This window comes from Dendropsophus ebraccatus, chromosome 12, assembly GCF_027789765.1.
Source record: "Dendropsophus ebraccatus isolate aDenEbr1 chromosome 12, aDenEbr1.pat, whole genome shotgun sequence".
Lineage (NCBI taxonomy): Eukaryota > Metazoa > Chordata > Amphibia > Anura > Hylidae > Dendropsophus > Dendropsophus ebraccatus.
In genome coordinates, this window is record NC_091465.1 from 14,939,807 (window position 1) to 14,967,576 (window position 27,770).

The 27,770-nt window shown below is 42.2% G+C and overlaps 2 protein-coding genes and 1 long non-coding RNA gene across 6 annotated transcripts; 2 read left to right on the top strand and 1 right to left on the bottom strand.

Moving 5' to 3' along the window:
- LOC138768957 (surfactant protein C-like) lies at positions 1–13,373 on the bottom strand. Of its 4 annotated transcripts, XM_069947054.1 has the most exons (5): positions 13,273–13,373; positions 9,844–9,982; positions 4,703–4,760; positions 372–503; positions 1–259 (listed from the first exon to the last, which is right to left on the bottom strand). In XM_069947054.1, exons 3-5 carry the CDS (start codon positions 4,742–4,744, stop codon positions 89–91), a joined length of 345 nt encoding a protein of 114 aa, XP_069803155.1. In that variant the 5' UTR covers positions 4,745–4,760; positions 9,844–9,982; positions 13,273–13,373; the 3' UTR covers positions 1–88. The 4 variants fall into 4 exon arrangements, with proteins under 4 accessions (XP_069803155.1, XP_069803156.1, XP_069803157.1 ...); XM_069947055.1 differs by lacking the exons at positions 9,844–9,982; positions 13,273–13,373 and adding an exon at positions 5,494–6,205; XM_069947056.1 differs by lacking the exons at positions 9,844–9,982; positions 13,273–13,373 and adding an exon at positions 5,490–6,205.
- On the top strand, positions 3,486–5,239 carry LOC138768959 (uncharacterized). The gene is made up of 2 exons (XR_011359188.1): positions 3,486–3,750; positions 4,705–5,239. It is a non-coding gene; the product is annotated as an uncharacterized lncRNA (long non-coding RNA).
- On the top strand, positions 9,541–27,312 carry LOC138768958 (gastrokine-2-like). The gene is made up of 8 exons (XM_069947057.1): positions 9,541–9,566; positions 13,275–13,341; positions 17,746–17,820; positions 18,567–18,698; positions 18,810–18,947; positions 25,042–25,158; positions 25,518–25,640; positions 26,764–27,312. Exons 3-8 carry the CDS (start codon positions 17,779–17,781, stop codon positions 26,839–26,841), a joined length of 630 nt encoding a protein of 209 aa, XP_069803158.1. The 5' UTR covers positions 9,541–9,566; positions 13,275–13,341; positions 17,746–17,778; the 3' UTR covers positions 26,842–27,312.
- The last annotated feature ends 458 nt before the right edge of the window (positions 27,313–27,770 follow it).

Sequence of the window (27,770 nt, forward strand, 5' to 3'; positions counted from 1 at the left end):
TTGTGGTCGTATCATTTAGGTATTATGTAGTAGTAGCATGGGTAATATCTTCATGTGTACAGCATTTTTTCTTTAGTAGCATATACATTTAAAACTTTACGTTTTGACGTCCGCATCTCACCCTCCTGTAATCATACAACGCGGTGACAGAATAATTTTTGCTGCTGACAAAAATGGCGGCAATGTTTTCTTGGTCGTTGACAGAAATTGTCTGCTGAACCTTCTGACCGTTTCTGTCATTTAGGATCAGCGTCACCATCTGCAGGAATAAAGGCGTCTATCAGCCACAGACTAGAAAAGTCCTGGGGATAAAGTAATAATTGTCTGTGCTCAGATTTCCTGCCGCCCCCTGTATGACTGGTAACACTCACCTTCTCCTCATGCTTCTGCGTCATGTAAACGCCGATTAATGTCGCAGCCGCAATGATCCCGATCAGCAGCACCACAAGTCCAAGACCCACAATGCACCACTTCCTGGACAATGGGCCCTGACCCTTATACATCTGTGAGAAGAGGAGAATACACGGGCAGATATCAATGATTTGTGAGATTTTCTTAGTACATATGAGGGTTATGCAATGGAACGGATCCAACTAGAGTAGAAACATGGCCTAGTCTGCATAGTAGTTCTGTGCATACTACCTAATACTACACGCAGAGTACCTAATACTACACGCAGAGTACCTAATACTACACGCAGAGTACCTAATACTACACGCAGAGTACCTAATACTACATGCAGAGCACCTAATACTATATGAAGTGTACCTAATACTATATGCAGAGTACCTAATATTACATGAAGAGTACCTAATACAACATGAAGAGTACCTAATACAACATGAAGAGTACCTAAAACTACATTCAGAGTACCTAATATTACATGAAGAGTACCTAATACTACATGCAGAGTACCTAATATTACATGAAGAGTACCTAATACTACATGAAGAGTACCTAATACTACATGCAGAGTACCTAATACTACATGCAGAGTACCTAATATTACACGCAGAGTACCTAATACTACACGCAGAGTACCTAATATTACACGCAGAGTACCTAATACTACATGCAGAGTACCTAATATTACACGCAGAGTGCCTAATACTACATGCAGAGTACCTAATACTACATGCAGAGTACCTAATATTACACGCTGAGTACCTAATACTACATGCAGAGTACCTAATACTACATGCAGAGTACCTAATACTACATGCAGAGTACCTAATATTACATGAAGATTACCTAATACTACATGCAGAGTACCTTATACTACATGCAGAGTACCTAATACTACATGAAGAGTACCTAATATTACATGAAGAGTACCTAATACTACATGCAGAGTACCTAATATTACATGCAGAGTACCTAATACTACATGCAGAGTACCTAATATTACATGAAGAGTACCTAATATTACACGCTGAGTACCTAATACTACATGCAGAGTACCTAATATTACACGCAGAGCACCTAATACTACATGCAGAGTACCTAATACTGGGCACTTTTTTGTTCACTATGGGGGACATTTATGATACAGAAAACAGAACAGGGAGGGGTCATCATCAAATAGCAACAATACTAAATTCTGCTCAAATAACAACCTTACACATGGAATATGTCAAATGTCCTATCAAATGATTTGTCAGCTTAGACCATTCCCACCATATGTGGGTCATTGTAGTCCTATCTCGCCCACACCTCCAACACAGCTCTAAAACCGTAATGCAGCAATGCCGGGACCCTGTAACACCTAGACAGTACCTTATAAATCTAGCTATAGAAGGTTAACCTCTTAAGGACGCATGACGTACCCGTACGTCATATGTCCACAAGAGGTGTTCAGAGCGGGGCCGCTCGACCCCACTCTGAACCGCCGCGATCCCGGGTGCCACGTGCCCGCTAATCAGGTAATCAGATGCAGCTGTCAAAGTTGACAGCTGCATCCGATTACCTTCTGCAGCCGTTCCCTGGTGTCTAGTGGCGGAGATCGCCCCCCCCGGGACGTTGTCCCGGAGGAGCAATATCCGTATCTTCAGCCGGCCGGGGTCTCCGCCAAGATGCGGCTGATCCTGACTCGGCACTCGTTTGGCGAAAGCAAACTAGTGCCGATCTCATTGATCTTTGCTGTATAAGTATACAGCAAAGATCTCAATGAGAGATCAGTGCACTTATACTAGAAGTCCCCCAGGGGGAATAACCTTAACCCCAGGGGGAATAACCCTAACCCCAGGGGAATAACCCTAACCCCAGGGGGAATAACCCTAACCCCATGGGGAATAACCCTAACCCCAGGGGGAATTACCCTAACCCCAAGGGGCTTCTAGTATAAGTGTAAAAAAAAAAGTGTTATTATTAGTAAAAAGCCCCCTCCCCTGATAAAAGTTTGAATCACCCCCCTTTTCCCATGTTATAAATAACTAAACATGTTTGGTATCGCCGCGTCCGTAATTGCCCGAACTATTAATTAATCACATTCCTGATCTTGCACGGTAAACGGCGTAAGCGCTAAAAAATTCCAAAGTGCAAAGTTGCGCATTTTTGGTTGCATCAAATCCAGAAAAAATGTAATAAAAAGTGATCAAAAAGTCGCATATGCGCAATCAAGGTACCGATAGAAAGAACACATCATGGCGCAAAAAATGACACCTGACACAGCCCCATAGACCAAAGGATAAAAGCGTTATAAGCCTGGGAATGGAGCGATTATAAGGAACATATATTTGTTAACAATGGTTTCAATTTTTTACAGGCCATCAGATAAAAGAAAAGTTATACATGTTGTTATCATAACGACTTGAGGAACATGCATAACAAGTCAGTTTTACCCCAGGGCGAATGGCGTAAAAACAAATAAAAGAAATGCGTTTTTTTTGTTCAATTTCACCACACATTGAATTTTTTCCTGCTTTCGCAGTGTACTTTATGCAAAAATTCAGCCTGTCATTGCAAAGTACAATTAGTGACGCAAAAAATAAGGGGTCATGTGGGTTTCTAGGTAGAAAAATGCAAGTGCTATGGCCTTTTAAACACAAGGAGGAAAAAACGAAAACGCAAAAATGAAAATTGGCCTCGTCCTTCAGAGGTTAAGGGCAGAGATAAAGTGCTTTCTCCCACTCTGAGGGTGAAAATGTCCGGTTTAAAGGGGTCGTTAATAAAAAAAAAAAGTTATTTTAAATCAACTGGTGCCAGAGATCTGTAATTTACTTTTATTAAAACATCTCCTGTCTTCCAGTACTACAGCTGCTGTATGCCCTGCAGGAAGTGCTGTATTCTTTCAGTTCTGATGCAGTGCTCTCTGCTGCCACCTCTGTCCATGCCAGGAACTGTCCAAAACAGCAGCAAATCCTGCTCTTACGACCGAAAAGAATACACCTCTTCCTGTAGGACATACAGCAGCTGATAAGTACTGGAAGACTGGAGGTTTTTCTGGAGAAAGTTATTTACAAATCTCTGGCACTTTCTGACACCAGTTGATTCGAAAGAAATTTTTAGAGGTGAAATACCCCTTTAATTCCCTTTCCCAACCAGGCTGGAAACCCAGCCTCTGACCAGGTATGGGCTCAGTCAAAAGTTTATATATGAGAGATACAGTCTGACTAGGCGCCTCTTTGCCACTCACCGTTCCTAAAAAGAGGAAGCTCCCTGTACAGATTACATTTTTGAACAGAGGTGCCATAATAATGTTGCAATTGTAAATACTGCAATCGGTTCTGTTCAGGGATCAGTGTTTCATACGTGAGTAATACTAATATTCTATATACTGTATATTATATTACTACTATTCTATCTGCTGCATATTATACTACTATTCTTCTATATACTGTACTTCATATTACTACTATTCTATCTGCTGTATATTATACTACTATTCTTCTATATACTGTATATTATATTACTACTATTCTATATACTGTCCATCATATTACTACTATTCTACATGTTGTATATCATATTACTACTATTCTATATACTGTATATTATATTACTACTATTCTACCTGTTGTATATCATATTACTACTATTCTATATACTGTATATTATATTACTACTATTCTACCTGTTCTATATCATATTACTACTATTCTATATACTGTACATCATATTACTACTATTCTACCTGTTGTATATCATATTACTACTATTCTTTTATATACTGTATATTATATTACTACTATTCTATATACTGTACATCATATTACTACTATTCTACCTGTTGTATACTATACTACTATTCTTTTATATACTGTATATTATATTACTACTATTCTATATACTGTATATCATATTACTACTATTCTATATACTGTACTTCATATTACTACTATTCTATCTGCTGTATATTATACTACTATTCTTCTATATACTGTATATTATATTACTACTATTTTATCTTCTGTATATTATACTACTATTCTATATTATGTATATTATATTACTACTATTTTATCTGCTGTATATTATATTACTACTATTTTATCTGCTGTATATCATATTACTACTATTCTTCTATATACTGTATATCATATTACTACTATTCCATATACTGTGCATCATATTACTACTTTTTCTATCTGTTGTATATGATATTACTACTATTCCTCTATATACTGTACATTATATTATGACTGCTCTCCTACATACTGTATGGTATAGGATTATATTCTTATATATGTCTCTTCTTACTTACAGGCAGCGTCGTATCGAGCTGTGCCGGCGTCTTCTTCTCCATGGCTGTTCTGAATCCTCTGAAATACAGGTGTATATAGGTAGCGTTTTCCTTTAGAAGGAACGTGGACTGACGCTTATCATAACATTTTTATTGCTAGATCCCTATACATGATATGAAATTCACTGAAAATTTTTAGAAGAAAATAAAAGAAGAGAAGGAGCAGGGAAAGGAAGAAAGGAGTGGAGGAACATTACCACGTAAAGGTGCATTTAAAGGAGAAGTCCGACCTCAGGAAAAACTGCAGAGCACAGGTGGACAAAACCAACTATATGACCTCTTCCTGTGCCTCTCCAGTGCTGGATCACCGCTCCGGGACCCCTGCTCCTCCGGAGTACAAGTATTTATAGGTAGAGATTTGTATCTGGTGTTTTCCTTTAGAAGGAACATGGACTGACCCTTATCTTAAAACTAATATTGCTTGATCCATATATATGATATGAAGTGAATTGAAAACATTTATATGGTAATAAAAGAAGAGAAGAAGCTGGGAAAGGAGACGAGGAGGAGAAGAGTGTGTGCTTAAGGTGTAAACCAGCTTGTTCACTGGCTGGTCTGATGTTTTGTGTGGCCCATACAATGCATGGCCGTCAGCTGTACAGGATGTGCGGCCAACAATAATGCATTACATGGGCCACACCAACAATCCAGTTTTCATTTGTGCTGGCCGCAATATCGAAAACCAGTGCTGATCAGAGTTCGGTGTTTGCTTGCTGTAGCCCATCGACCTGTGCAAAGAGGCCTTTACCCACAAGGTGTTCTGCAGATCAGTGTCCAGTCCTTGGCGTCCAGTAACTTAGCGTCCAATAACTAAAATCCAGTCATTCTCTTGTGTACAGAAGCCACATGTCTATTCAATGGTGTCCTGTGGTTCTATGTTCAAGCATTGGTGTCCACTGCATTATTGCCGGGCCCTGGTGTCCTTGTGTTTTTGTACTTACAAGTACAAGTCATTCATCACAAGATAAGTAAGCTAGGAGTTTCCTATTTTTGTCACCAAATTCAAAGATGGACGTATTTTCAGGAAGGAGCGATTTTTTAGTTTTCTCCTTCAGAACCACCAGTTCTGTCAGGCCCTGGTGACGGGGGCTCCTATAGGTAATGGAGGGGTCACCAGTAAATCTCCTCTCAGTCACCCCCACCTGCCTATAACATTAGATAGATTTGTTGTTGGGATTTTCTGATGTTTCGAAATGTTCCGAGATGGAGGAATTCAGCGGGTTGTGCAACATCCCTGATCTGTGTACACACTGCTAAAGCTATTACCATTTAGTTGGCTTATTATACCAAGCAAAAAGAATTGGCAAAGACTGCAAACAGTAACAGAAGAGGAGGAGAGCACAGGGTTAAAGGAGAAGTCAGGCGAAAATTTTTATTAAAGTATTGTATTGCCCCCCAAAAGTTATACAAATCACCAATATACACTTATTACGGGAAATGTTTATAAGGTGTTGTTTTCCCTGCACTTACAGTACTACTGCATCAAGGCTTCACTTCCTGGATAAAATTTTCACCAGACTTCCCCGCGGCCTTCCAAAACCCATCACTATATGTCCCCCAGGAAGAAAGTGCTGAGTGTGAGAGTATAACCTGGCTAAACCTTCCTATAGAACTGCAGCTGTGCACAGGGGGAGTGTGACACCTAGTCAGTAGGGGATCACAATAGGGGCGTTTCGGGCGGTAGCCCGGAGCCCTGAGCTCCTGGGGGGCCCATGACCACCCAAAAAGACTTATACTTTCACTGGTATATGATTGGCCTGTGATTGAGCAGCACCATGCAGGAGGGAGCCTGCAGTTTATCCAGGAGCTGATGAAGAACATGATACCAAGATGGCCGCTCTAGAGACATGCTGCAGCTGGGAGAAGGACTGAGGTAATGGTGGAAACAAAACAATGATTTTATGACACTACTGGTGTAAGGTTTATTGGGCAGTCACCTGTCAATCAGCAGCTGGAAGGCGGGGGGAGGGGTGTGGTAAGAATCCTATTCTCCAGCATATTAGGAGAACGGCTGAACAAAATCATGTAAGTAATACACCGATCTGTTCGGCATTTCTGTCACTAGTTTATGCTGCCCTCATTAAAGGCGGCATAAACCTAGTGACAGATTCCCTTTAATGTTTACAGACTAGACAGCTTGCGTTTTATGTATGTGTAATTGAATGTGATTGAAGTATAAAGCTGGCCGGGCCAGTATCGAAACCAGATTCTGCCAAGTTGAACTTTTTGAAGTGGCATTCATCTCAACCTTGGAGATAGCAATCATAAGCTGCTGACCAGCAATGAAGAAGCTGAGAGCACAGATATTACTACAAATATTACTATATCAGCTGGAGATTATAGTCTCACCATCTTTGCCCAGTAGATGTTGGCATTGCTGCAGAGAAGGCTCACGCTCATCCCCACGTCTATAGGGTTAGCTGCCTGCTCCGGTGTAACGCTATAGGTGATCTGATCATCACTTGACGGGTCCTGGGCAAATAGTATGCGTTATACAGAGAAGTCTTAGAAAGTGAAATCAGCTTCATGGCCGCCCACTCATGGTCTCATTATTTACATAGAAACTTATCTCCAGCTTAGGCCCCAATGATGCCGGATTAGAGGCATTTTACTCTGTATATAGAAAGGTGTCTCTGTTTTTCTTGTGGTACATGAGACCATTGAGTCCTGGGGCAGATATTAGGTTGCGGCCCCTGCCCCCCTATAGTCGCAGCATTAATGACATTAATGTCTTGGCATTATCCATCAGTGTGAGTATATCCTGTATAGATGGAATCTGGGACCTGTCCATCCTCAGCACACAACACACGTTGCTGCTTATCATTCTGATCTTCTGTTTGGGAAAAGGATATAAGTGTAAGATTTATATGCAAGCACAGTATATATAGGGTGGATTCCTAGAGGGTGAGGGCTTGGATACTAGGAGTGCCCCCTACAGAGGGAACCTGGCAACTGGGATAACTACCTACAGGGGGAATTGTTGACTAGGATGACTACCTACAGGGGAAATTGGCTACAAGGATTACCTGGCTCCCAGGAGGAGTGATTGCCTACTACGGACCTGTTGTAGCGTGCGGTGTTCCTTACACTGTCGTGGTGTGAGTCTCCCAGCACTGTGCACTATGATAAATGACATGATAAATTGCTATGATATGATTAAACCAAAACCCATGTAATAGGCAACCCCCCCAATATTGCCCCATGTAGTAGCCAACTCAACCAAAATTGCCCCACATATTAGCCAGCCCTCCCAATAGTACCCAAATAGTAGCCAGCCCCTCAAGTGTCCCATATAGTAGCCAGTCCTCCCTAATAGTATCATATAGTAGCCAGCCTTCCCCCATAGTCTCTTATATAGTAGCCAGTCCTCCCCAATAGTCTCTTATAGGCATGGACGAACCCAAACTCTCGGTAATGATTCCCGCTGTCTGCCCGCTCTGTGCCATAGCCATAGGCTGTATCCCAGTTTTCCAGGCGGTCCTCCCGCTGTATCCACCCGCTCCACAGAGCGGGCAGACAGCGGGACTCTGATGCTGAGCGTTCGGGTTCATACGAACCCGAACCTCAGAGGGTTCGGACGATCCCTAGTCTCTTATATAGTAGCCAGCCCAAAAATAATGGCACCACGGGCCAGATTTGGCCCGTGGGCCAGAGTTTGACATGACTGCTCTAGAGAGATGATTTTAATGGCTGGATGAAATCATCTGTGCCGAATAGAGGGGAAAAAATGAAGTGAATGACGTCACTGGATGTAACTGCACTGTAATCTCCTGTAGGGTCTATACTGGCTGTCGGTAGTGATCACGGTGTGGCGGTATTATGTAGTAGTAGCATGGGTTATAATAGTAGCATGTTTCTTTAGTAGCATATATAATTTGCTATTAATGCACTGAAGACACGCTCTGACGTCTACATCTCACCGTCCTGTAATCGTACAGTACAGCAGCAGAATAATTTTTTCCATTCACAAAAATAGCGGCAATGTTTTCTTGCTTGTTGGCGGAAATTGTCTGCTGAACCTTCCGCCCGTCCCTGTCATTTAGGATCAACGTCACCATCTGCAGGAATAAAGTCGTCTATCAGTCACAGACTAGAAAAGTCCTGGGGATAAAGTAATAATTGTCTGTGCTCAGATTTCCTGCCGTCCCCTGTATGACTGGTAACACTCACCTTCTCCTCATGCTTCTGAGTCATGTAAACGCCGATTAATGTCGCAGCCACAATGATCCCGATCAGCAGTACTGCGATGCCCTAGCCCCTGGGTGCCACTTCCGCAGTACTGGTGTTATGAGCGGGCAATGACCGGGGCAGCTGCAGGGGTTATACTTGTCACGGTATAGGCCTGAGGGCAGCACAGCTGTAGGGCCGGTCTGTGGAATCTGCGGGTGATGATGGGCATGCGATTCTTTGCTGCACCTAGTCAGGGCACCAGTTAGTGGACACCAATGCCAGGGTTCAGTAACAGCGGTTTTATTATAGATGAGGTAACTAGTAGCAACAGTTCTGTCCGGATGCAACCGGGTATATAGCAGGCTTTGGCAAATAAAGCAGGAGTGGTGCTGCATAGGCTGTGAGAATACGTGCCGGATGATGGGAGTAGGAGTATGAGAGAAATAGCGTTGCTGGGTAGTTTACTGGAGAAGAATACTTGCTGTGAATCCTTGTAGCGATGAGGAGAGATAACGGAATGACACCCAGATGAGAGAGAAGACTCCGGACACTTGAGCAGGCAGATACAGCCGAAGACTTGAACAAAGCAGAGCACTCGATCCACACTTCTAGTGGTGAAGTGGGAGCTGCAAAGAAGAAGTCCAACTCCTCTGAGGTAGGAGAGAGACGACACACACCCTCCTTGCTTGGAAGCAGGGGGAAAACCAACTTGTTAGGAGGAAGTGGGAGGTCACATGGTTGCTCCTGCCAGAGCTAGTCGGCCATTGGAGGAACCATGGTTACAGGGCACTGGCACGGTCACGTGATCAACAGCCTTGCATACCACTGTACAATGCAATAATACACAGGAATACATGAGAATACACATGAGAATGCACATTACCAGAGAATACTAGGGGAAAACCAGCAGCAGCTGCAGTGCAAACACTTACCAGAACAGGCATTGACACAGCAAGAGAAATGGCCATAATAGGAGTAGTAGTCCTTGCGTGTTCTGGGATACTGCAGTACCACAAGTCCAATACCCATAATCCACCACTTCCTGGACAATGGGCCTTGACCCTTATACAGCTGTTAGAGAAGAATACACCAGCAGAAATCAATTGTTATTAAACTGGATTTTTTATGTTATGCAATGGAATGGATCCAACTTCAGCAGAAACATGGCCTAGCACCTAATACTACATGCAGAGCACCAAATACTACATGCAGAGCACCTAATACTACATGCAGAGCACCTAATACTACATGCAGAACACCTAATACTACATGCAGAGCACCTAATACTACATGCAGAGCACCTAATACTACATGCAGAGCACCAAATACTACATGCAGAGCACCTAATACTACATGCAGAGCACCTAATACTACATGCAGAACACCTAATACTACATGCAGAGCACCTAATACTACATGCAGAGCACCTAATACTACATGCAGAGCACCAAATACTACATGCAGAGCACCTAATACTACATGCAGAACACCTAATACTACATGCAGAACACCTAATACTACATGCAGAGCACCTAATACTACATGCAGAGCACCTAATACTACATGCAGAGCACCAAATACTACATGCAGAGCACCTAATACTACATGCAGAGCACCTAATACTACATGCAGAACACCTAATACTACATGCAGAGCACCTAATACTATATGCAAAGTACCTAATACTACATGCAGAGCACCTAATACTACATGCAGAGCACCTAATACTACATGCAGAGCACCAAATACTACATGCAGAGTACCTAATACTACATGCAGAACACCTAATACTACATGCAGAGCACCTAATACTACATGCAGAACACCTAATACTACATGCAGAACACCTAATACTACATGCAGAGCACCTAATACTACATGCAGAGTACCTAATACTACATGCAGAGCACCTAATACTACATGCAGAGCACCTAATACTACATGCAGAGCACCTAATACTACATGCAGAGTACCTAATACTACATGCAGAACACCTAATACTACATGCAGAGCACCTAATACTACATGCAGAGCACCTAATACTACATGCAGAGCACCTAATACTACATGCATAGTACCTAATACTGGGTACTTTTGTGTTCACTATGGGGGGATTTATGAAGACCAGCATACTCGTACAATGGTCTTAAATTAGGCCCCGCACCCTTTTCCACGGCCGGATTTATTAAGAGGCACACGTCCGTAAGTGAATCCGGCCGGCCAGGTGCCCGACATACCAACTCTACACCTGCTTCCAGCATCTGTAGATTTGGATCATTATTTAGCTCTTCTCCACCTTGCTGCTTCCTTGGTGGGGGGGGGGGGGGGGGCATACAGCAGGCATACGCCAGGGAGAAGGGGTGAAACTGCGCCTTCGCCCTGGCGTACGTCTCGCGCGTGACTTTCATAAATGTCCCCCAATGTGTTTAATCACTATATACACTAAGTATCTGGGCACTGTATATAACTATTTATCTGAGCACTGTATGTAGCATTTATCTGGGCCCTATATAAAGTATTTCAGCACTGTATGCACTACATATCTGGGCACTGTATGCAATATTTTTCTGCACTAATTATTAGTGACAGCTTTCTCTTAACGCACACTCATCAAAGGAAATCTGTGAATCACTGTGTGTATATCATATTACTACTATTCTTCTATTTACTGTACATCATGTTACTACTATTCTTCTATTTACTGTATATCATATTACTACTATTCTTCTATTTACTGTATATCATATTACTACTATTCTTCTATTTACTGTATATCATATTACAGTGTTACCTCGGTTCTCGAACATAATTGGTTCTGGAAGGCTGTTCCAAAACTGAGCAGTTCGAGAACCGAGCTGTAAATTCCCATAGGGAACAATGTTAAACTGATTAATTGGTTCTTACACTCCGTGGGTCAGGTGCAGAGCACCCGGCCCACAGAGCGTAAGAACGCTCCATGTTCACAGGAACAGTGAGAGGCAGGAGCGGGCGGCTATTTAAACTTGCCGCCGCGCTCCTGCTCCTTTCAGCTGCGGGGGACACCTTGTAAAGAAGTGGGGAATCCCATTATAATGAGGGGAATCCCCGCTTCTTTACAGGGTGTACCCCGCAGCTGAGAGGAGCTGCAGCGCGGCGGCAAGTTTAAATAGCCGCCCGCTCCTGCCTCTCACTGTTCCCGAACACCTCTAACTGTCAGCTGAACATCAGTTCAGCTGACAGTTATCCCCCTGGTTTTGTTCGGATACCGAGCAAGACTTTAGGGGGAAATTTAGTTCGAAAACCGAATTGTTCGAATACCGAGGTTTTACTATACTACTATTCTATATACTGTATATTATATTATGACTATTCTATATACTGTATATTATATTACTACTATTCTATATACTGTATATCATATTACTACTATTCTATATACTGTATATTATATTACTACTAATCTATATACTGTAAATTATATTACTACTATTTTATATATGTTTATGTTTTGGTTTAAGAACTCACAGTTTTTCAAAATTGTGACTTGGTTTAAGAGCATTGCTTTGGTGTAAGAGCTCCCTGTAATGGGTGGGAGGGGGAGTGGGGGAGGGGCATGGTCTGCACAGGGTGGTCTACAGCTCTGTACTCTGACCCAGGAAGTCTCCCTCACCTTCCAAATCACAGCAGATCCACTTCAGGCTGGGGCTTACATCAGGGGACAGGACTGTGGAGGTAATCTCTCCATAGCTGTAACCCCTCTCTCCCCGGACAGAGAGTGCTGCATGTATGTGCCCACATCTGTCCTGCTCATTCCTTCATGCTCCCTGCAGTCTCTGTCCGCCCTTGTGTTTCCCATCCTCTCCATAAATGTAAAGTAACTTATAATATCAAATATTCTGCTGTTTCTGAATGTGTGTTTAATCTGTTTTACATGTTATTCAGAATAATAAATCATTTTTTGGGGGGTGTGGAACCGATTGTCTGCATTTCTATGATTTCTTATGGGAAAATTTGCTTTGGTTTAAGAGTGGATTTGCATTACAAGCGCGGTCCTGAAACGGATTATGCTCGTAATCCAAGGCACCAGTGTATATCATATTACTAATATTCTATATAGTGTATATCATATTAGTACTATTCTATATAATGTATATGATATTACTACTATTCTATCTGCTGTATATCATATTACTACTATTCTTCTATTTACTGTATATGATGGTACTACTATTCTATCTGTTGTATATGATATTACTACTATTCTATCTGTTGTATATGATATTACTACTATTCCTCTATATACTGTACATTATATTATGACTGCTCTCCTACATACTGTATGGTATAGGATTATATTCTTATATATGTCTCTTCTTACTTACAGGCAGCACCATATTGAGCTGTTCCGGCGTCTTCTTCTCCATGGCTGTACTGAATCCTCTGAAAAACAGGTGTATATATAGGTAGCGTTTTCCTTTAGAAAGAACGTGGACTGACGCTTATAACATTTTTATTGCTAGATCCCTATACATGATATGAAATTCACCAAAATATTTTATAAGGAAATAAAAGAAGAGAAGGAGCTGGGAAAGGAAGAAAGGAGTGGAGGAACATTACCAGTAAAGTATCAATGGGAAAAAAGTTATTGCTCTTAGGGACATTTATCAAACGTTCTTATTGTAAGGGTCCTATTACACTGGCCAATGATGGCTCAATCAATAATGTAAATAAGTGCCAATCTGTTAGATCGGCGCTCATTTAATGAGCCTATTGCACGGCTTGATGATCATTTAGCATGGGCTGTATATATATATATATATATATATTATTAGCGATGTCCATGCTCTCCATGCTCCTGGTCTTCTGCTTCCACCCGGTGGAGCGGCCAGTGATTGGCTCAGACAAGCCTCTGTGAAGCTACAGCCATGGCACCAGGGAGGAAGCGCCGCGTGTATCTAGAATAGAAGGAATAGAAATGCCAAGTCATTCATCACAAGATAAATAAGATAGGAGTTTCCCATTTTTGTCACCCAATTCAAAGATGGCCGCATCTCTAGGAAGAAGCAACTTTTTAGTTTTCTCCTTCAGAACCACCAGTTCTCTCAGGCTCTGGTGATGGGGGCTCCTATAGGCAATAGAGGGGTCACCAGTATCCTCTCTGTCACCCCCACCTGCCTACACCATGACATAGTTAGATCTGCTGTTGGGATTTTCTGATGTTGCAAAATGTTCTGAGATGGAGAACATCACCGGGTTTTGCAACATCGCTGACCCGTGTACACACTGCTGGATTACCATTTAGTTGGCCTACTTTACCAAGCAAATAGAATTGGTAGAGAATGCAGAAAGTAACAGAAGAGGAGGAGGAGAGCACAGGGTTAATATTCCTGGCGGCCTTTGAAAACCCATTACCATACATCCCACCAACCCAGTATATGCTAGTCTATGTGCGGACAAAATGGTTACCTATCATAGTGCCCCAAAATGGAGACAACAACACAATCTACAACAACTAGACTATGGGGGACATTTATTAAGTCCAGCGTTTTCTGCGCGGAGTTCAGTATGGAGATTTATGTAGAGGCGCACCGCCTCTACATAAATCCCGTGCGCACCAGTGTGTGCGGCAGGAGACCTATGCCAGCTCAGAGCTGGCGTAGGTTTCCTTATCATTTTTCGGCAAGAAAAATGATAAATAAAGCTGACCCAGAGTCCGCACCCCCCGTTCCGCCCCCTCCACGCCCCCCTGGCGAAGCTGTCGCAAAATGGCCAGATGCAAATATTTATTCTCAAAACGGCCATTTTAAGCCGGAAAAATGCAACTTTTTCTTTTGATATTTTCCCCCTATAACTCTATTGTGGGTTTTTTTAACATTTTCAAAATTAGAATTTCACTATTTCACAGATATTGGCACCACACAAGTCAATAAATAACATGTATCTCATGTCTACTTCATTCTGCCAGCAAGACTTAAAAAATCCCAATTTTAGGGATTAGTTCAGATGTGCAGTGGCTTTGAGGGGCATAACATTAGAAACTCCCATAAATCCTCACTAGTAAAAACTGCATTCCTTAAAGTGAATGCACCATGCTCAGCGCCGTTCTTTGGACGTGCACCAGCCCAACTCTATGCACAGATGCTACACCTGTTTTCAGGTTGTGTGTGGTATTACATTTTTCCAACAGTTAAAGGACCATTATTCTATGGGACTATATTAATACACACAGTGATCAGACGTCTCCAAGGAACCTGGGCAGTGAGAGTTATGTGGGATAATAGGCTAAGAACCATCTGAGCTGGTTACTGGACACATTGATGGTGAAAGTGAAGGAAGTGAAAAGTATAGGAACAGGGTCATTATTCGGGGTGTATAGTTTTAGTGCCCCCAATAATCAACAGTAAACAACAAAACATATTTTCAATGCATATGTCTTTAAATAACTCAACCGTTTTGGGTCCCAGTACAGAAAAAAAAAGAATAATGTCGAATGACCAATTTGGATTTGTGAGTGGAATTTTTTTTGCGGCTCGGAGGATCAGGAAGTTTCCTGAGCGCCATTTACTCTTCGTAAAAACATTGCAAAACCATAAAGCAAACACTCTCTGCTAAGTCAACACTATAATAAGATAAGATATCAAAATACTTGGAGCTAGAAAATGTGTTTATGAACCTAACCAGGAACAATCAGCTGTGATATTTATGTCCGATAAATTGACCTGGGTCAGAGGTATACAATGGACGAACCACCAACACATAGATTGGAGGGCTTCAGTTTATCCCATTGTACGTAGCCCACTCCCGGAAGGGAAGCTCCGATAATGTAAGGCCCCGTTCACACTATGGAATCGGCGACGAGATTTCATGCGGAAACCCCCTGTGTCGACTCAGTGCTGAATCCTTCCTTCTATCTGTTTGAATGGGATGGCTTGCCCGCCTTTGCTCTCCGCGCCTCATGTCGATTCTTTGAGTGGAGAGGCACGTACAGTGGAGGCAGGTGAGCCCTCTTATTCAAACACATAGAAGGCAGGATTCAGCACCAAGTCGACTTTCCGCATGACATGTCGGCACCAATTCCATAGTGTGAATGGGGCCAAACTGGGCCTAACTCTCCATACTAGGACAATCACATCAAGGTACAATTGCATCATCAGAATTACCACAAATGGGTCATTTGGATCTATATTTTTTTACTGCCCCTCCTTAGTTCCTGGGTGGTGAAACTGCTGACACCTGACACGTGGCACTCTATATTGTACGTATAACGTTACCTGCCTTCATGATGCCATAAGGATGAAAGGCCTTCCCGACAGCCCTGACTGCCATGACGGCCCCACCATTATGTTGTAGTCGGACCATAGATGACATATAAACTTAGTAAGTAATTTTCACAATATGGTAATGCGGGTTACAGAAGATTTCAGCACGGTATCAAAGGAACTCCGGACAATTTCTCCTATGCCTATTCACGAAAAAACTATTACTGTGCAAGACTTTAAAAATCTGCTTGTAAGGAGGATGAAATAGGTTGAAAATAGGTTCAGGCTGTATCTTATCAATATACAGGCAAAAAGGTATAATGAGATAGGCAGCAGGGCCCCTGTGGGCCAAACATAGTCCAACAGTGACTAGATTCTATTGCCCACATTCATATGTTTATTTTGAAGAGCTCCAAAGCTTAAAGGAGAACTCCAGCCTCGGGACACCGCTCCAGTCACTGATTGGTTGAGCGGCCAGTCCATCAGCCGGGCATTTTCCCCAATTCATTACGCTATCACAACCCTGGCAGGGATCCCGATGCTGTTTCCGCCGCTCACCGCGGGCATGGGGAAAGGTAAGTTCCTACTCCTAATCAAATCCCCCCCCCCCCCCCGCCAGCTGTCAGATTTTAAAAATGCCCGAACTTCTTCTTTAAAGCTCTCTTACACAAAGTGATTATCGGCCTTACTTGGCCGACAACTGAACGTTCAGGCCGATAATCATTTAGTGTAATAGGACATGCTAAAAGACAACAATAAGCACAATGTCAGCTGATGGCTTCAACATGCAGAAAGACCACAATACTGAGATCCCCTCCTGCTTTTCCCCATCTGGGCGTGTAATAGCACAGGCAGCGAGCAGGGGAACGAGGGGGAAGCGATCGCCGACCTGACAGGTTTTTGTCTGCCAAATTTAATCTGCCCTGTGTCCATCTGCAACTACGTTTGCTCCATTAAAGTCAACACAACAACTCAATCTGATTTTGATATAACCACAAGATATACACTAATATACTGTAGCTTTTATATACACATATAGGTATAACCTTCATGTTCTGTACGCTTTATTACCCTATAGCTTGAGAAATAAATAAAAGTACCAGATTGATGGAACTTCTGTATTCTGAGTAATTTTCCTGGTGTAACTGTGGTTGTGTCATACCGTCTCCTCCAGACCGGCCAACCATAACTCATATTGTTACCTTCATCTATATCGACAGAACCATAAGCCTCTTATAATGGGCTGTATATGGTCTGTAGTTTGGCAGCTTACAACTTCCCTTTTCTTTCTAAACTTCCTATTTTTTTGGTTTCTAACATATTGGGACATGGCCAATATCTGGTGTATAATAATTTTCCGTATCTGCCATAAGATCACTCGGCATTCTCTCATTCCTACTTGGTGTATCCACTAACCAACACTAAACCACCAGACACCAGGACTGGACACCGATCTGCTGGGCACCTTGTTGGGTAAGTGACTGCTCCAGATCTATTACACCTTGTGGCCACATTTAGGCAGTGACGGTTATTCACTCATCTCCATCATATGTGACAGCTGATCCTGTAATAACAAATGCAGATTACCACTTACAGATAACCCAGAACGTCTGCAGGGTCCATACTGCCATGGAGAAGAAAATAGCTGAACAGCTTGATATAATGCTGCCTGTAAGTAAGAAGAAGTATATATATATATATATATATATATATATATATATATATATCACTACCCAGACTAAGGACCTTTCACTTCATCAGTAATCCTGTCCGTAAGTGCAGATACATAACCATACACACTTGCACAGACCCATTGATTGCAATGGATGGATCACGGTCCATTTAAAGTGGTACTTTCAAATCAACTGGTTTCAGAAAGTTATATAGATTTGTAATTTCCTTCTATTTAAAAATGTCAAGTCTTCCCATAATTATCAGCTGCTGTATGTCCTGCAGGAAGTGGTGTCTTCTTTCCAGTCTGACACAGTGCTCTCTGCTGCCACCTCTGTCCATGTCAGGAACTGTCCAGAATAGGAGAGGTTTTCTATGGGGATTTGTTGCTCTGGACAGTTCCTGACATGGACAGAGGTGGCAGCAGAGAGCACTGTGTCATACTGAAAAAATATACCACTTCCTGCAGGACATACAACAGCTGATAAGTACTGGAAGTCTTGAGATTTTTAAATAGAAGTAAAATACAAATCTAGATAACTTTCTGAAACCAGCTGATCTGAAAGAAAAAGATTTTCACTCGATGATTCGGGGCAACTATGTATGTGTAAAAGGGTCCATAGAAATCAGTGTTGTCTGCAATTATGGATCTGATGTATGAAAGGGACCTGAGGCCTAGTACTATAATATCTCACACATCCACTAACTCTTATGATTTGTGCCGGTGTATTCTCCTCTTCTCACAGATATATAAGGGTCAGGGTCCATTGTCCAGGAAGTGGTGGATTATGGGTATTGGACTTGTGGTGCTGCTGATTGGGATCATTGCAGCTGCCACTTTAATTGGAGTTTACATGACGCAGAAGCATGAGGAGAAGGTGAGTGTTACCAGTGATACGGGGGGCGGCAGGAAATCTGAGCACAGATAATTATTACTTTTTCATCCATTATTATAGTCTATGACTGATAGACGTCCTTTATTCCTGCAGATGGTGACGCTGATCCTAAGTGCCAGAGACAAGACGAAACCTCAGCAGACAATTTCTACCAATGAGCGTGAAAACATGGCCACCGTTTCTGTCAGCGGCAAGAATAATTCTGCCACCGCATTGTATGATTACAGGAGGGTGAGATGTGGATGTCAGTATATAGAATATAACTGAAGGGCTAAGCAGTCCTATGTAAACAAGGCTAGATCACTGTATAACGGAGCAGTCTATTGAGATAGATAGATAGATAGATAGATAGATAGATAGATAGATAGATAGATAGGAGATAGATAGATAGATAGATAGATAGATAGATAGGAGATAGATAGATAGATAGATAGGAGATAGATAGATAGGAGATAGATAGATAGATAGATAGATAGATAGATAGATAGATAGATAGATAGATAGATAGGAGATAGATAGGAGATAGATAATAGTAGGTAGATAGATAGATAGATAGATAGGAGATAGATAGATAGATAGATAGATAGATAGATAGATAGGAGATAGATAGATAGATAGATAGATAGATAGATAGATGATAGATAGAAGATAGATGATAGATAGATAGATAGATAGATAGATAGATAGATAGGTAGATAGATAGATAGATAGGAGATAGATAGATAGATAGATAGATAGATAGGAGATAGATAGATAGATAGGAGATAGATAGATAGGAGATAGATAGATAGATAGATAGATAGGAGATAGATAGATAGATAGATAGATAGATAGATAGATAGATAGATAGGAGATAGATAGATAGATAGATAGATAGATAGATAGATAGATAGATAGAGTGTCGGACTGGGGTACCTTGGGCCCACCAGGGAATTTATTTCTAGGGGCTGACCCTACATATACCAGTTATAACCAAACCTTTGCACAGCGCTGTGTATGTGACCAGCAATGCTGGCTCACTGCTGGTAGCTTGTCAGCCACTCTATGCAAACAGTATAGGATGCCACATAAGTATATTGAAAGGAGAAGTCCCATTAAAGGGGACCTCCGGGTAGAGGTTAAAAAAAATGAAACTTCTGCAGAAGCATATAGCATTACTTACCTATCTATTCCATTTTTAAAACTACCAAAAATCCATTTGTTTTGGAGGTTTTGTTCTGTTTTGTGTTTCTACCTGTATTTTGTATTGTGTATTCTCTACCTGTAACACCACACAGCACGCTGTATTCTCTACCTGTAACACCACACAGCACGCTGTATTCTCTACCTGTAACACCACACAGCACACTGTATTCTCTACTTGTAACACCACACAGCACGCTGTATTCTCTACCTGTAACACCACACAGCACGCTGTATTCTCTACCTGTAACACCACACAGCACACTGTATTCTCTACCTGTAACACCACACAGCACTCTGTATTCTCTACCTGTAACACCACACAGCACTGTATTCTCTACCTGTAACACCACACAGCGCTGTATTCTCTACCTGTAACACCTCACAGCACACTGTATCCTCTACCTGTAACACCACACAGCACACTGTATTCTCTACCTGTAACACCACACAGGACGCTGTATTCTCTACCTGTAACCCCACACAGCACACTGTATTCTCTACCTGTAACACCACACAGCACGCTGTATTCTCTACCTGTAACACCACACAGCACGCTGTATTCTCTACCTGTAACACCACACAGCACACTGTATTCTCTACCTGTAACACCACACAGCACTGTATTCTCTACCTGTAACACCACACAGCACGCTGTATTCTCTACCTGTAACACCACACAGCACGCTGTATGCTCTACCTGTAACACCACACAGCACTGTATTCTCTACCTGTAACACCACACAGCACGCTGTATTCTCTACCTGTAACACCACACAGCACACTGTATTCTCTACCTGTAACACCACACAGCACACTGTATTCTCTACCTGTAACACCACACAGCACCCTGTATTCTCTACCTGTAACACCACACAGCACGCTGTATTCTCTACATATAACACCACACAGCACGCTGTATTCTCTACCTGTAACACCACACAGCACGCTGTATTCTCTACCTGTAACATCACACAGCACGCTGTATTCTCTACCTGTAACACCACACAGCACTGTATTCTCTACCTGTAACACCTCACAGGACGCTGTATTCTCTACCTGTAACACCACACAGCACACTGTATTCTCTACCTGTAACACCACACAGCACGCTGTATTCTCTACCTGTAACACCACACAGCACGCTGTATTCTCTACATGTAACACCACACAGCACACTGTATTCTCTACCTGTAACACCACACAGCACACTGTATTCTCTACCTGTAACACCACACAGCACACTGTATTCTCTACCTGTAAAACCACACAGCACACTGTATTCTCTACCTGTAACACCACACAGCACACTGTATTCTCTACCTGTAACACCACACAGCACACTGTATTCTCTACCTGTAACGCTGATATTGGAATAAAGTAAAGATATTTTTGAATTTTTTTTTCTTTTCATTTCCACGCACAAATTATGATCAAGCATCTTTTATCTTTGAAGTTGAGCCCCACAATAAGGCTCTGATCCTCTCTGCCATTTAGAATCATTTACTTGTGTTATTGCATCATTGTTGTGAATACGCTGCAGTACTGTAATGAGACTCCAACATGTGTGAACACAGCCCTAATTTCACTGCACACTTCTGCACAATTAGAGAAATCAGTGCAACACCTGCTTCTGGCCGGTCAGAGATGGTGAATCACTCAGGGGATTGGGGGATCCAGCCAAGCCTCCTGTGACATCACGCCCTGCCCCCTGTCTGCATCATCAGCCTGATCTCAACAGACACACACAATGTGAGACAGAGGCATGGAAGATTTGTCTCCTAAGGGAGGATAGCAGAAGGAGCAGGAGACAATGTGGATTTGCACAGGGGCCATTTTTTTTCACTTCCTGGATTTCTACCAGCTACCAGTGGGGCAGAACCATACAGATACGGTAATACATTGTATAGACACATATATTTACCTTTTAATGTATTTTTAATAGAAAACAAGTTTTTCTTATCCGGAGTTCCCCTTTAAACTGACAAATCTCAGGCACGCAGGAACATAATAACGAAAGTATACTTACCTGTACCCATGCCCTCGTATTTTTTTGCACTTACGCTGTTTACTGTGCATGATCAAGAATGTGATTGTTTGATAGTTCGGGAGAATATGCAAGCGGCGATACCAAATATGTTTATTTATTTCTATTTATAAAATAGGAAAAGGGTGGGAGGTATTTCAGTATGAATTTTGGGAGTCTATGTAGAACAGATGGTATAAAGTGGCCTCCATCATAACTATATGGGAAGGTATGGAGGTCATGGAGCAAAAAGAATAAAAACGTCGTGTGAACGAGACCTTAATATGGTGCATTTTTACACTGTCTAGTTTAAGTTTCCACTGTCAAGCTAATTGACTTCTCTATACTACTTTTGGGCATTTGTGCAGGTGATAGATCTGTGTAGCAGGCAGATGTCCAGCTTTATGACTCTGCAATATGTGATGGATCCCCAACTCCCCCAAGTTAAACCAAAGAACGCAAAATAAAGACACAACAGATTGTAATCAGGTGTCAAAGGGGCCCAATTTTATTTAAAATTACATGACACTGAAAATGGCAGACCCCCGACTCACGAAGAGTCACCCTCCAGCACTCAGGCGAGGAAAAACCCCCTGTGGGGGAAACCTCGAGGGAGCCATGGCTGGAGAGCTGCCCCTCCCCTGGGCTTAGAGGGTAATACCATACTATAAATATAATAAACTGGATGTGAGAGACATGAGGCTGCAATATCTGTCACCTTATTGATGGCTAGGCGGCTGTATCTCTTCTCCTTCACAGATCCAGGTCCCCTGCTAGAACCTCCAAATTTCATCAAGGGTAGGGGGCAGTAAATTAGTCAAACTCAAGGTCCTCTGGCGCATCCAAGATGGCACTGATCAGGGCGCGGTGCATTGCTTTATGGAACCTTCTTTATGACATCACACATATGACATCACAGTGCATGGTTGCCATGGTTACTGCAGGTAAACACATCTGAAGCATTAACCCATTAATGACTGGCAATGCGCTTTACTGCAGAGGTCACTAAACACACTTGTGACCAAGCAAACAGCTTATGGTTAGGCCACACTAAGAACACTAAATAAGATGGTTTGATGTGGCCCATAGCAACCAATCACAGCTCAGCTTTCGTTTCTCAAATTACAGCTGAACTGTGATTGGTTGCCATGCACAATTTAGACGGTCTAATCTGCCCATAGCAACCAATCAAAGCTCAGCTTTAATTTTATAAGAGCTTGTTAATATATGAAAGGTGATCTGTGATTGGTTGCTATAGGCGAATCAGATTGTGTTTTGTCATTGCTGTAGAATCTTATGATGATGATGATGATGATGATGATGACGACTGAAAACACATGACATCAAGCTTCCCCATAATGCTTTGCAGTCAGCCCTTCCTCTATACCTTCCAACTTTTTGGAGGGACACTTGTGGTTCACAGACATTTCCATACACAGTTTAGAAAACCACTGGTATACGGTTATATACGGCGGATTTGTTAACGTGAATGAGACAGCTGACAATCTGATTTTGTTGTATGTGGAAAGGGCAGCCAAAGAGTATTACTACATATCCCAGGCTGTCATAGGAAATCGGTGATCACCCGATTCAATGGAGAAACTGCACTGACTGTACAAAAGGGGCTGTCAAGTTGTTTAAAAGTAAAATTGTCCACAGTATTAAAGGGGTACTCCAGCAAAAAAAAATATTTCAAATAAACTGGTGCCAGAAATTTGTACTTTATTTCTATCAAAAAAATCTCCAGTCTTCCAGTACTTATTAGCTGCTGTATGTTCAGCAGGAAGTGGTTATTCTTTCCAGTCTGACACATTTATATCTGCTGCCAAAGTAAGTAACTGTCCAAAGTAAGTTCCTGGCATGGACAAAGGTGGAGGCAGAGAGCAATGTGTCAGACTGGAAAGAATACACCTCTACCTGCAGGACATACAGCAGCTGATAAGTACTGGAAGGCTTAAGGGGTTTTTAGTAGAAATAAATAAAAAATCTATATAACTTTGTGACACCAGTTGATTTGAAAGATTTTTTTCTTAGCTTGACATCCCATATCCTATGGATTTTAGGGGCACCACCTTGGGCCCACCTGGGAATTTGCTACCTGGGGCCCACCATACCTTACACCAGATATAATAAGCACCAAACCTTTCACATTACTATAGTGACTTTGCACAGAGCTGTGTATGTGACCAGCGATGCTGGCTCACTACTAGTAAATTGTTAGTCAGTCTATGCGAACAGCGTAACGTGCCACTTAAGTTTCTTGAAAGGAGAAGTCCCATGAAACTAACAAATCTCAGGTAGGCAGGGGGGTGCAGGAACATAATAAAGAAAGTATATTTACCCATCCCTGTGTCCCCGAAGGTCTTCCTTAATGTGCCCGCTCAGCCAATCACTGACTGGGGATGGACACCGCTGCAGTTATTGACTGGCTGAGCAGGCAATCCATCAGGTGAGTATGTGACATTGAGCTGGGGCCGTGACATACACAGAATCTGTTCAAAAATGACTGAAAAACTTCCAGCAGCTGTGGGAGAGAGCGCGTTCCAGGGGCACAGGGACTGGTGAGTATAGTTTCTTTATTATCTTCCCACACTCTACTGCCTGACTATCATTTGTTACGAGACTTCTGTCAGCTGTAATTCGCGTTCCAAACTGCTGACACTGTTAGATGCTGTTAGGTCAAGAAGACACATGGTACCTTACATATATTTGTCTGTGCTTCTATAGCATAGAAATTAGTTTTTATTCTCTGGTAGAAAGAGTAAGACAGGGAGGGCCACCTCCTGCCAGGGGCCCACCAAGGGGTAGGGCCCACCGGGGGATTCCCCTGTTCCCCTGTAGACCAGTCTGAGCCTGGATAGATAGATAGATAGAAAGATAGATAGATAGATAGATAGATAGATAGATAGATAGATAGATAGATAGATAGATAGGAGATAGATAGATAGAATAGATAGATAGATAGATAGATAGATAGATAGATAGATAGATAGATAGGAGATAGATAGATAGATAGATAGATAGATAGATAGATAGATAGATAATTAGGATAGATAAATGATAGATAGAAGATAGATAGATAGACTGCACTCACATTTCTATTTTGTTCCCACACAGAACCTCATTGGGATCAGGAAGATGAACAGCAAGGTGTGTTATGTGCTCAAGTTGGACAGATCCCAGACTCCATCTATACAGGATATACTCAGACAGATGGACAATGCCAGGACCCAAGTAAGTGTCAGCAATGCTGTGACTATAGGGGGGCAGGGGCCACAGTCCAGTAGTGGATTATAATAGGTCCTTTTAGGGCGGTAAAAGACTTTCAGTGGTGTACTGTCTCCTGGCTACAGTTCTGCCATCATTTGCAAAAAAAATACTGCTTTTTTACCGCAATTTTACACAAATCAGGGTATCATGACATTATCTATCCCGTACTATGAACACCATGCTAGTGCTGCCATCGTTACAGTGGGGTTTGGGGTCCAGGCTTGGTGAACAGCCCGGGGCCTATGGTAAAGTTAATCTGTCCCTGCCACAGTCACATCCTGGTCCTGTTTATATATATATTAACTCTTCTATTATTTTCTCAGAACGCATCCAGTAACACCCAGTTCACATACAGCATTATACCGGAGCGGAGAGCAGACCCTACAGATGTGGGAGTGAGCGTGAACACTCTCTGCAGCGATGCCGACATTTACTGGGCAAAACTGGTAAGACGCTCATGGAGATTTAGGTTTTCAGTCCTGGATTATAATGTCCAAGCTTTGTAGTTACATAGTAGTCGTTGCTCTTGCAGCCTGTGGTTCTCCAGTTCTTATTGTTTATTAAAAACTCCTGGTAAAGAGTGATAAACTGAAGAGTTATTCCCATTAGTCCACAGGGCTGTGGAGTGGAGGGGAGGGGAGTGGGCTGGGATTGTCAGGCTTAAAGGGGTTATCCAGTGCTCCAAAAACATGGCCACTTTCTTTCAGAGACAACACAACTCTTGTCTCCAGTTCAGGTGCGGTTTGCAATTAAAGGCGTTATCCAGCGCTACAAAAACATGGCCACTTTCCCCCTACTGTTGTCTCCAGTTTGGGTGGGGTTTTGAAACTCAGTTCCATTGAAGTAAATGGAGCCTAATTGCAAACTGCACCTGAACTGGAGACAAGAGAGGGGGAAAAGTGGCCATGTTTTTGTAGCGCTGGATAACCCCTTTAAGCTCCATTCACTTCAATGGAATTGAGCAGCAAAACCCCACCCAAGCTGGAGACAAGAGTGATGCTGTCTCTGGAAGAAAGTGGCCATGTTTTAGTAGCGCTGGATAACCCCTTTAAGACCCCATGACACTAAACAATAAGTTATTAGTAAAGCATTTCGGTATTTCAGTTTGTGTTTGATGATGACAAATAAATCACTTGAAAGTTACATTCGTTTTCATAACTGTGTTCTGAAATGAGGACAGAATAAAAAACGTGATTATTCTGAACAGCCAGCATGTTCACTTTAATGACATATGAGGATTTTGAGCCTGGGGTCATACAGACCCCATGGTACCAAAGCAGTGTTTTTTTTTCATGGTTCCACAGCAGGGTTAAGAATCTAACACCCCCCCCCCCCCCCCCACACACACACACACACCGCACACACACACGCACACACACACACACACACACACCGCACACACACACACACACACACGCAAACACACACACACACACACCGCACACACACACGCACACGCACACACACACACACCATAAGAAGAGATTTCTTGCCTCTTTCATATTTAGGGGGTGTTCATTGATAATATTCTCATCACTATATAATCGGAGATCGTATGTTTCTTTTCAGGTCACTCGTGAAGATGTGGGGCTGCTTGGATTGACCTTAACATTTACATTTGCTTTTTCGATTTCCATTGGGATTTGATGAAAAGAAAGAAACAAATAATACTGCAATGTGTCTATGATCTAAAACACGCTATATATATATATATATATATATATATATATATATTTATATGGTAATGCTGCTTCACTGGTTCATCCTCATGCTTTGCTTTTGCAACCAGCTTGATACCCTCCATGCTTTACCCTGCAGGCTGCATCTTTACAAAACAGAAGCAATAAATTGAATTATTGGGGGTGATTAATCAAACTGGTACTGGTTGCCCCTAGCAACCAATCAGATTCCACCTTTCATTTTCCAAAGAGTCTGTGAGGAATGAAAAGTGGAATCTGATTGGTTACTACCATGTTTGATAAATCTTCCCCATTGCCTTTATTTTTAGCTGTGATCAATGTGATTTATATTGCTGGCGGCGATGTGTGGGTACGCTTTCTTGCAATGTCATCTGATTTTATAAAATTACATTTATCTGGGTAAAGCTTCTTAAAAGGATCTTTCTTTGGAAATTTCTCTTGAGCACACCAGCACCTATTCCCCTGACCAAGTACCCTCTATGTCCTCCTCCCAGAAAACTTTCCTCTGGGTAGGATAGCTATGGTTAGCTTTATGTAGCCGGTATTGTGCACTGTGGGGTGAATCTGCAGTAACATGTATAGTATAGTCAGAGCACTGAGAGTGATTTCTGCTGGAGCTCTGGATTAGGCCTCATTCACACGTTCGGTGATTTTTCCGGGCCGCAAAACCTTCAGTTAATTTTTCTTTGTTCCGTCGAAAATTATGCGTAATTGCATCCGCGTAAAATGCGTAAAATGTGAACAGTGCTAGTTTACTTAGATTTGATCTGTGTTTTTTGATGTCCCCAAAAAACACAGATCCTACAGACTTCTATCGGTAATCCGTACCACAATCTCAATCCGCACTAGGACAATTTTTTTGCGGTACGGACTGCA

Excerpts from the sequence above, each read along its gene's own strand:
- LOC138768958 (XM_069947057.1), top strand. The coding sequence starts at position 17,779 with ATGGAGAAGAAAATAGCTGAACAGCTTGATATAATGCTGCCT. Across the intron at positions 17,821-18,566 it reads AGCTTGATATAATGCTGCCT|ATATATAAGGGTCAGGGTCC; the intron begins GTAAGTAAGAAG and ends CTCTTCTCACAG. Across the intron at positions 25,641-26,763 it reads ACATTTACTGGGCAAAACTG|GTCACTCGTGAAGATGTGGG; the intron begins GTAAGACGCTCA and ends GTTTCTTTTCAG.
- LOC138768957 (XM_069947054.1), bottom strand. The coding sequence starts at position 4,744 with ATGGAGAAGAAGACGCCGGCACAGCTCGATACGACGCTGCCT. Across the intron at positions 504-4,702 it reads AGCTCGATACGACGCTGCCT|ATGTATAAGGGTCAGGGCCC; the intron begins GTAAGTAAGAAG and ends CTCTTCTCACAG. Across the intron at positions 260-371 it reads CGCAGAAGCATGAGGAGAAG|ATGGTGACGCTGATCCTAAA; the intron begins GTGAGTGTTACC and ends TTATTCCTGCAG.